The 10873-nt window shown below is 43.6% G+C and overlaps 1 protein-coding gene across 1 annotated transcript; it reads left to right on the forward strand.

The window, feature by feature from the left end:
- Positions 1 to 9251: 9251 nt before the first annotated feature.
- Positions 9252 to 10288, forward strand: LOC147991384 (uncharacterized). Its single transcript, XM_087538483.1, has 3 exons — positions 9252 to 9650; positions 9743 to 9818; positions 9882 to 10288. The coding sequence occupies exons 1-3, from the start codon at positions 9284 to 9286 to the stop codon at positions 10216 to 10218; spliced, it is 780 nt and encodes a 259-aa protein (XP_087394609.1). The 5' UTR covers positions 9252 to 9283; the 3' UTR covers positions 10219 to 10288.
- The last annotated feature ends 585 nt before the right edge of the window (positions 10289 to 10873 follow it).

Consider the following 10873-nt stretch of genomic DNA (forward strand, 5'->3'; position numbering starts at 1 on the left):
CCTAGTTTCCGTCATATCGGTGTTATGTTCCCGGATTTTGCGTTCCTTACGCGGTTGGGTTATAATGGGAACCCCTTGATATTTTGCCTTGATTAAAGCTTTTCCAGCAATTCCCAACATTGGTTTTACCATTTGCCACCTACCCTTTTCTTTCCCTTGGGTTCTGCAGACTCAAGGGTCATCTTATTTTAGCCCCCCACGGGCCAGTGCTCCCTCTGAGTGTTGGTCCGACCGAGTAGACTGCGGGGCCACCTCGGGGCAACTTGAGGGTTGGTTTTACTCGTAGGATGTCTCATCTGAGTGTGCCCTGAGAAAGAGATATGTGCAGCTCCTATCGGGATTTGTTGGCACATTCGGGCGGTGTTGCTGGTCTTGTTTTAACCTGTCGAACTGTCTTGTTGTACCGGGTTACCGAGTCTGATCGGTGTGACTCGGGTGGAGGTCTATTCCTTCGTTGACCGTGAGAGCTTGTCATGGGCTAAGTTGGGACCCCCTGCAGGGATTGAACTTTCGAAAGCCGTGCCCGCGGTTATGGGCAGATGGGAATTTGTTAATGTCCGGTTGTAGATAACTTAAACCTTAATTAATTAAAATGAATCAACCGTGTGTTTTGCCATGATGGCCTCTTCTCGGCGGAGTCCGGGAGGTGGACACGGTGTTGGAGTTATGTTTGCGCAGGTTGTTCCTTCTAGCTTCTCGCTCGCGCTTGCCTTCTCTTCTCGCTCTCTTTTGCGTATAAGATAGCCACCATATATGCTAGTCGCTTGCTGCAGCTCCACATATATTTGCCTCATCCATTCCTATAAGCTTAAATAGTCTTGATCGCGAGGGTGCGAGATTGCTGAGTCCCTGTGGCTCACAAATACTATAATTCCAGATGCAGGTCCAGGTGATTCCGCTCCAGGTGACGAGTACGAGCTCAAGTGGGAGTTCGACGAGGACTCTCAGCGTTACTATGTTTCCTTTCCCGATGATCAGTAGTGGTGCCTAGTTGGGGTTTGATTCAGGGCCTTGTCGCATGTTGGGTTCTTTTCTATTTTGGCGCCGTAGTCGGGCCATGAGTGTTTGCTTGATGGATGTTATTTATGTACGCTGATGTGATGTGGCGAGTGTAAGCCAACTATGTTATCTCCCCCTTTTATTATGTATTACATGGGATGTTGTAATGATTGCCTGACTTGCGACATTGCTTTCAATGCGGTTATGCCTCTAAGTCGTGCCTCGACACGTGGGAGCTATAGCCGCATCAAGGGCGTTACAGATGGACACGTCCAAACCTTGGGTTGGCACTACTCTTCCAATCACAACGGCATCTTCATGGTGTCCACTATCATCTGGATTGGGGATGGGACCACAACAAAGTTTTGGCAACCCGATTCGTTGAAGCGGCAACCTTTGGTCGTGCTTGCACCTGGCATCTTCAGGCTCTCCCTTAGGGAAAACATCACCAGGAAAATGGCTCTGATTGACAACAGATGGATGAGTTCCTTTTGTGGAATAAACTCGACAATGCTGCTGCAGGAATCTGATGAGGACATGCCAACCACAGACACCACACCACCAATCATCAGCAGTCCAACCACAAGAAGCCATGCAAAGCAAATACACGATCAGGTGAATGCTAACTTAGTTATCATTTGACCTTGAAACCATGGTTGCCTTCACCTCCTTCATTGTTGGTTGAACTCAGGTGCAACATCGAAGAAGGCCAACAAAATTTTTAGCATGTGCTGAAACAATGTTTTATGACAAAGAAACAAAGTTGCGAGTTCATGAGGAAATAAGTTGTCTGCTGAGAAAACTATGTTTTGGCACTGATGAAACAACGTTTTGTACGAGTTTAGATATCCCAACTTGTGAAAGATTTTCAAAACTCCAGTTTGCTGCTGAAAAAACATTGCTCCGACTCCAGTGAACAATTTTTGGTCAGGAACAACGAACCACCTCCAATGAGAAATTTCATGAAGCTACCTCATTAAGTTTCGAAGCTCGTTTAGTCACACCAAAGTTGGTTCTCTTTCACAACTAAGCTAGTTTGATTTCACACCTATCCGGGGGGTGTCCCTATTATAAATAGGCTAGCTCTTCCCTTCGTTGGGAACTTTTTCCATTGCTATAAAAACCAAAGACATAGACTCCTACTGAGATTGGAGAAATCTTATTATCCTTATTCTCGTGATTCCTTGAGAAGTCGCTCCTAATGTATGCTCTATGACTATATCGTGTTGTGTAGGTTAGAGTTTGTGGTTTCCCTTGCGGGTTGCACCTATCCTGTGCTCCACGACTTGAGCATGGTTGTGTGGGGTAGTATTGCGGGTTGTGGATCAGCGGTTTTTCAGATTGCAGGCTACAGTTAGCATCCTACTCGTCGGGTCATAATCTCTTATTTTCTATTTTTCAGCTGCTTGCAGCTAGTTATCCCCATCTATTCATCGATCCTACACCATGAAGATCGGACCATCCCTTGTACATTCTGTTCTCCGAAGATGGTGTCGCACTAGAATTCATGACTCTTTGGCTCAAGGTTAGGGAAGTGCAACTCAACCCTGGTATTTCTGATGAGGTTCGCTCGCATTGGACTGAGTCCGGCGTTTATGCTACTAGGTTGGCATACAAAGTGATGTTTGCTGGATCATTTTGCTCACCACAACTTCAGGGTTGTTTAGAAGGACGATGACAACAAGGTCCATTTTCGTGGTTGACTACTAGCTCATGGCAGGTTACTTACATCAAGAAAGCTACTTCATCGCGGTTGGATGGGGAGCCCCATTTTTCCAATGTGTGGCACCAATGAGGAGTCTATAGTTCATCTGTTCCACCCCTGCAGTTTTGCGAGGAAGATCCAGAGAGCTATGGTGGCATGGTCGGGCTTGCAAACTCTCAAGCTGACTGACAACCCCACATCGGACAAGCTAGTGGATTGGTGGTCACATTGCCAAAGGGAGGTCCCAGGGTCGAACAGGGAGAATCTGGATGGGTTGTTTCTCTATAGCACCTGGCAAATTTGGACATAACGGGATGGCAGAATTTTTAAACAGGAGTACAACTCGGTGGCAAGCACAACATACATGATTAAGGAGATGGTCAGGCAGAGGGATTTGGCCTTTGATAGGGTGGTTCAAGATGATGGAGGCTTATGTTTAATTTGTTTTTAGCTTCATAGCCATAGGCAAAGTCTAGTATATGTGCGGCACCTGACGTGAACCGTTTTACTTCTTCTAATAGATATGACATCGCTCTTGTATTTTTTGAAAAAATGCATACCTTTCATATTTCTAGTGATCCAATATCACAATGAGTCAATAGGTATGCAGATACTATTAAAAGGGGTGAAAAGAATGTGGTGATGAGTTTCCTTATCAAAGTGCTTCCATATCAAATTCCAAACTCATGCAAAACCAACCAAGCATCTCTCGGAAGCTCCGTGTATTTTCAGGGATAACCATTGCAAAACCCTAGTTCCTTTGGAGCCTCCAAGTCAAATCCACTCGAAACCACTTGAAAGGAGCAAGATGTCACCTAGAGGTGTGAATAGGCATTTCAAAACATTTATAATTTGGCTTCATCCTAATTCGAAAATGAACAAGGGGGATACTTTTGGAACAAATCCTAAATATGCTAGGCTCAACTAAGTGCACTAACAACTTAAGCTGACTAGCATGAGCAGTAAAAGGATACGAGCTAGCAATTCAAAATAAGTACAAGATATACCAATAGAAGCCAGTATGGATTGCATAAAGTAAAGGGTACAAGAGAGAACTGATGTTTTTCCAAAGTTCAAGTATCCACCGTGACTTTAGTCTCTGTTGGAGAAGTAGAGTACTAACAAAGTCCCTCAAAAGAAAACAGTGTCACCTTATTCTCCAAGAGCCTCGCCGAATCAAGCATGAGCTCCCATTCCCTATGTCTTCCTCCCTTGCAGAGATGACAATCTCCACAACCACTTCGCAATCTCCACAAAAAGCAGCCTGGACCTCTTCACAAACACCCAAAAAAGGGGCCACCGAGGAAACAATCACAAACCTTCTAGGAGGTGGTAGCCTCATGATATATCTCTGTCATATCTACTTTTCCAAACACTTTTGCTCTTGTTGGACTCTAATTTGCATGATTTGAATGACACTAACCCGGACTGACATTGTTTTCAGCAGAACTACCATGGTGTTGTTTTATTGCAGAAATAAAAGTTCTCAGAATCGGACAAAACTTTGTGGGGATTTTTAATTGAATAAATAAAAAATACTAGAACGAAGATCCATCGGAGGGGGGCTACCAGTTGCTCACAAGGCAACATGGAGCACCTACCCCCAGGGCGTGCCCTGTTGTCTTGTGGGTCCCACGGGCGACCGTGTGACCTAATTCCAAGCCTATAAATTATGTTTCCCCAGAAAAATAAGAGAAGTTTCATCGCGTTTTACGATATGGAGCTGCAGCCACCTCCTATTCTTCATCGGCAGGGTTGTTCTGGAGTCCGTTCGGGGCTCCGAAGAGGGGGATTCCTCACCATCGTCATCACCAACCCGTCTTCATCAACAATTCCATGGTGCTCAGTACCGGGAGTGAGTAATTCCTTTGTAGGATTTCTCGATGGTGATGGAGTTGGATGAGATTTGTCATGTAATCCAGTCAATTTGTTAGGGCTTGATCCCTAGTATTCACTATGTTCTGAGATTGATGTTACTATGACTTTGCTATGCTTAATGTTTCTCACTAGGGCCTGAGTGCCATGATTTCAGATATGAACCCTCTATGTTTTCATGGGGCCACCCAGGACCAGCCCGTTGGGGATTTGGGTCAGAGTGGGCGGGAGAGTGTTGTGGCAATGGAAGGGTTTTGTCGGAATGCCGTTGGTCCACCCGAATGGGAGTGTGAGGCCATGGGTTTCGTGGTGTAGGTACAGTGTGCTACCTCTGCAGAGTGTGTAATCTATCGATAGCCGAGTCCACGGTCACGGACACCTCGTAGTAGGTCCCACCATGAGTCAACGTTTAATAAAAATTGCACACTAAGCTATGAACTTTGCATTGTTGATGGATGGCAGAAAGGCCATCGAGGCATTTGGGACCAAATGATGGTCGTGGTTGTGATCGTCGTAAGGATCACGAGTTGTTCTTGAGAAAGACCACTTTGGTGGTGTGTTTGTGATCCAGAGATTATCACAGTTGGTAAGCTGTCCCGAGGGACGTTCGAGCATGATCACAGCATGTTGACATATAGTGTTGCATTATTAATAATTGGTTAAATATCATGATATTGTTTGTCATTATGATTATGCCTGTTGTGAGCTTGCAAGTACATTCAATGTACTGACCTGGCGTGTCATGCCAGATTTCAGGAAAGTATCGTTGGAGAGGAGCGATGTTCGAGTCTAGATCGTGTCCACATCGGTGTTCCTGTGATATGGAGCTTCCGCCACGACGTTATTCCGCTGCCATGTAGTTGTTCGGATCGAGGCCCCTTTATGTTTACTAAATAACGTACATATTGTTCAGCCACACCGAGTGTGCCGCTTGGCCTCGACGGCTGTTGTAATGTAAACTCTGTTCCGCTAGCATCAATAAAGTGGTTGTTTTTCTGTATCAAGATGTTGTGTGTTGCCAGAAGACATGGTCTTTGGGATGGCAATGCATGGTAAACTGGTCGCTCTGAGCCGGGGTGCCACAACTACTTAGGATGTTGTATTAACGAGAGGGTCCGGAGATATCTCTTCGTCACATGGAGTGACAAATCCCAGTCTTGATCCATGCAACCCAACTAGTACCTTCTGAGATACCTGAAGAGCACCTTTATGATCACCCAGTTACAAAGTGACGGTTGATACCCACAAAGCATTATTATGGCATTAGGGAGTGGCATGATCTCATGGTCTAAGGAATAGATACTTGACATTAAGGAAGCTATGGCAATTTGAACTTAGTGACACGATCAGATGCTAAGCTTATGATTGGGCATGTCCATCACATCATTAAATGACAACTCGTGTCTATGGTTAGGAAACCTTAACCATCTTAAATCAAAGAATTAGTCTAGTAGAGGCTCACTAGGGACACGGTGTTTGGTTACATATTCACACATGTATTTGAGTTTTTGGTTAATACAATTATAGCATGGAGAACAAATACTTATCAAGAACAAGGAAATATGATAATAACAACTTCATTATTGCATCTAGGGCATATTTATAACTCAACAACTCGGGGTAGATCTTGTGGTGATCTCCGAACTGGTACAAACTTGTTCTTCGACGGTTTCACACTTTGGATGCTTTGAATGACTCCTATCTGTGTAGAGGATGCAGGGTCCTCAAGAATAACAAGTCCAATTTATCTCAATCAGATTCTTTGGTGATGCAAAATCACTTAACACATTTTGTATATGGGATGTTCCTCATTTATGATTTTTCTTATGGGTTAATTGGATCTATGCCACTACAACATTCACGTGTTGGAAAAATGCCATTACAAAAACTCAAGTTCAAAATATGCCACTACAACTTCCTCGTACATCTATCTATGCCATTTTCTCCAATACTCAGCCATATACTCTCCATATACATGCGCATATACATCCATACGTATCCAATTGACACACCACCTCAGCTAGCACACACACATCTTATCCATTCTCCACCCCGACTCACACACAGCAACCCTAGCGAGCGGTGGCTGGAGGCGCGGGCGACGGCGGTTAGACGCGCGTGACGCGGCGGGGCCCAAGGTGGCGGGAGGCGGGCGCCGCGGCTCACGACTGTTCGCTCGCTCGCGCCGCTGGGCGCGACGCGGCGGGGCCCAAGGAGGCGGGAGGCGGGCGCCGCGGCCCGTGGCGACTGGAACTACGCGACACGGCAGTGGCCCGCGGTGGAGGGAAGTAGGCTCCCCGGCTGTTGGCTCGTGCTGCTACGGTTGCTGAAACATCCATGGAGTCGCTAACCCCCAAGTCGCCGTGCGAGTGAGTTCCCGAGCCCCAACCTCATGCCTGAACCTCACGCCTCAACCCCTTCTCTTATCGATTGTTGATTGAAATTTTTTCCATAGATGTTAATTGAAATAGCCTTTTACCTGTGTTGTTTTTAAATGAAACACGTATGCTGGAGCCAACGAGTATTTTTAGCTTAGACCTAGTTCTTCAAGGGTTTCTATTGAAGGAACTAAGCGGTAGGAAATCATATGTGAAGGGGAAAACAATTAGATGGAACGTAGACTCGGTGGATTTCACAATTGATGTGCTAATGGGTGGCTTAGGTGCTGAGCTAAGAGTTGGCAGGAATCATGGTGTTACTGTGTGGTATTTTGACAAGATAATGGTGCAAGATGTTAGACTAACTCATAAGGATCAACTTCATGTGATGTTTGACATGTACAGAGCAGAGAAGAAGCTTACATTGGCTGTTGTTGTGCTTGATAACTCTGATTCTGAAACTCCTGTACCCGTCGTTGACAATGTTGTTCATGTGCCTCAAGCAACTATTTCTGACAATGATGTGCTGTTGATGGATATGCAAGATTGTCCTTTAACTCCTAGTAAGAATGTACCATCTCATGCAAACACACCATTAAAACAATCTGCACAAGTAGAGTCATCTGCCCAGAATCTAGAAACTGACCCATTTGACATGGTTGAGGAGTACGTCGGGGTAGATGATGAGTACATGTATGTTGTTGAGCCATCTGCCCCTGTCGCAGCAGCATCTGTTGAGCAGGGCAGCAACATTCAGGAGAAATAGGATGATGGCGCTGATGTATTTGTGCACCATGAGGAGGAAGAAGTGATTGATATTGATCCTGCAGGCTATACTATGGTGCATGACATTGAGAACCCAGACATCAGGGTTGGGGCTCTCTTTCCTGACATTGTGACTTTCAGAAAAGCTATAAGGCAACGTGCTATTTTAGTTGGGTTTAAGTTGGCTAAAATCAAAACGGACAAAACTAGGTTCATTGTTGAGTGTGCACATGGGCCATGTCCATGGCGCATACATGCATCCACATTGCAAGACGGTAGAACAGTCATGGTATGGGTTGTGTACAATGCTATTATTTATCTTATGTAGTTATTTTTTTGTTGCATCTCATTTATGTAGTCCTTGTGCTTTTTGCAGATTAAAACACTTCCATTTGAGCACAACTGTCCAACTACAAAATTATCAATTTGCAGATAAGATTGGGGACTGGGTGAAGAAAAATCCTGGTGTTGGTGCAAAAGACGCCAAAGGAAAGTTGGAAGATGAGTTCAACATCAAGCCGAAATACAATAAGGCTTGGTACGGAATGAAGGTAGCACTAGATCAAATCCATGGTAGTTATGAAGATTGTTTTCCATTGCTTTTTAACTGGAAAGCTGAGATAGAACATAAATGCCCGGGGAGTATTGTAGAGATAGAGCTCCTAAAAATGGAGATAAATACCATTTTAACAGAATGTTTGTTGCATTCAAGCCTTGCATTGATGGTTTCTTAGCTGGTTGTAGGCCTTATGTTGGTGTGGACTCGACAATGCTTTATGGCAAGTTTAAGGGCCAGTTAGCATCAGCAACTGTTGTAGATGGGCACAACTGGCTATATTATGTAGCATTTGCTGTGTTTGATTCTGAAACTGGTGAAAATTGGAAATGGTTCATGGAACAATTGCATAGAGCTATAGGTTCCCCACCTGGTCTTGTTATTTCTAGTGATGCATGCAAAGGATTAGAGACTGCCATTGACCTTGTGTTTCCTAATTGTGAAAACCGAGAGTGCATGAGGCACTTGTATGCAAATTTTATGAAGAAATTCCATGGTAAAGTGTACACAGATAATCTTTATCCAGCTGCACGGTCTTTCTCACATCGAAAGTTTATGCATCATATGAAGAAAATTCAGGATGCAAATCCATCGGCTATTGAATATCTAGATATTCATCACAATAGGTTGTGGTATAGATGTGGTTTTGGAGAGGCCGGTAAGGTTGATTATTTGACAAACAACTCCGAGAGTTTCAACAAGCAAATAAAAGACTTCAAAGGGCTCAATGTGCTGAACCTTTTTGACAAAATTAGGGAGATCATCACAGAGAAGTTCTATATTAGAGGACAAGTAAGTAAGCAGCTAAAGGGTAGGATTCTTCCTCATCTCATTAAGCAACTAAATGATCTCAGCAAAACCATTGGTCGAAACAAGATTCTTTGGACAAGTGAACATGAGGCAGAAGTCACGTTGTTGGATCTCAAATTTGTCAAAAGACACATTGTCAACTTGAAAGATAGAACACGTACTTGTAGAGTTTGGCAAGTTTCAGGAAAGCCATGCATGCACGCATTGGACTTCATTTGTAGCATTAATGGTGCTGAGATTCAAACATATGTGGATGATTACTATTCTGTGGATAAGTTCAAGGCAGCGTATGCTGGGAATATCCCTTCCATGACAGATAAGTCACAGTGGATCCAAGTGGATTTGGGTTTCAAGGTGCACCCTCCTTTGCAGCAAACAGTAGCTGGTAGGCCACGAGTTCAGAGAATTAGAGGATGGCTAGAGCCCAGAAGGAAAATAGTCAAGTGTAAGAGGTGTGGTGAACCTGGGCACATGCAGAAGACATGCAAGGTTCCTAATCCTGAATATATGGCGGTAGATGATGATATACCTATAGAGGATCCGTCTACACCTACAAACAAAAGGTAATGCAACAACTGCTACAACATAAGTATTTTCTGAATTTGTTTTCATGACTAATCTATCACAAAACTGATTTCTCTTGTTTGTACCACGGGAAGAAATGTGATGAAACAACGGCTACAACAGATGGTGATGCAGCAGATGATGAAGTCCTTATCAATCTTATAAGGTAAATTACTGCACTTGCCTTAATCTATGATTACTCAATCTAAAACACATGTTGTCAATGCAGGAAAAGGGCCAGAACAACTCCACGGAAGCCGAAGGCACCTGAAAAGTTCAATACACCAGCCAAGAAGAAGACACCTGTGAAGATAGCTACGGTAGAAGAGAAGATCAAGAAAAAGACTCCTGTGAAGAAAGCTACAACACAACAGAAAACCAAAAAGAAGACCCCCGTGAAGAAAGTTGCATCACAAGAGAAAGCCAAGAAGAAGACATCTAAAGGGAAGAAAGTCAAGAAGAATGTTCCATTTGCGCCTGTTATACCTCCACCTCCACCTCCACCTCCAGAAGGGCAGCCTACAAATGGTGCAAAAAGAAGCCTTCTTTATTGGCTTGGTGGCTAGCGGCTGCCAAAATTAAATCGTGCTTGTGAACCTGTTTATGTGAACCTATTTAGTCTACTAAATCATGCTTGTGAACCTATTTACTCAATTAAATCATGCTTGTGAACCTGTTTATGAATCTATATGAGTTTTGTTTGTTAATGCGTGTTAAATTGAGCAGAAATGCTATCGAAGTTTCTGGCCAGAACTTCTCATGTCAGTTTAAGGGCCCATATGTGCACAGAAATGGTTCATATTTGAACAGTAGGCTCATAATAGTGTTTATGATTTTCTGTAATTTTTTCAGATTTTTCTGAGAAGTTCAACTTTTGCCAAACTTTGACAAATTTGGACAGAATTTAGAATGTCAGTTTAAGAGTTCATAGGTGCCCAGAAATGGCTCATATTTGACCACTACACTCATACTAGTGTTTATGATTTTCTGTAATTTTTATAATTTTTTCCGAGAAGTTTGATTTTGGGGTAATTTTTGAAATTTTTGGCACCCTAGAAGACCCAAATATGCTGCTGAAAGTTGGAAACAGGGGCAGTATGGTAAATACTTTAGTACAGACCGGAATACTTGTATTATTTGAACTGTTATTGTTTCAAGTTGAGAAAATGGCATGGATAGGGGTATAGGAAAGTTGTAGTGGCATATTTCCAACTTGAGTTT

This window comes from Triticum urartu, chromosome 1A, assembly GCF_056163025.1.
Source record: "Triticum urartu cultivar PI428250 chromosome 1A, HENAU_Tu73, whole genome shotgun sequence".
Lineage (NCBI taxonomy): Eukaryota > Viridiplantae > Streptophyta > Magnoliopsida > Poales > Poaceae > Triticum > Triticum urartu.

Excerpts from the sequence above, each read along its gene's own strand:
- LOC147991384 (XM_087538483.1), top strand. The coding sequence starts at position 9,284 with ATGCACGCATTGGACTTCATTTGTAGCATTAATGGTGCTGAGATTCAA. Across the intron at positions 9,651-9,742 it reads GTCTACACCTACAAACAAAA|GGAAGAAATGTGATGAAACA; the intron begins GGTAATGCAACA and ends GTTTGTACCACG. Across the intron at positions 9,819-9,881 it reads GTCCTTATCAATCTTATAAG|GAAAAGGGCCAGAACAACTC; the intron begins GTAAATTACTGC and ends TTGTCAATGCAG.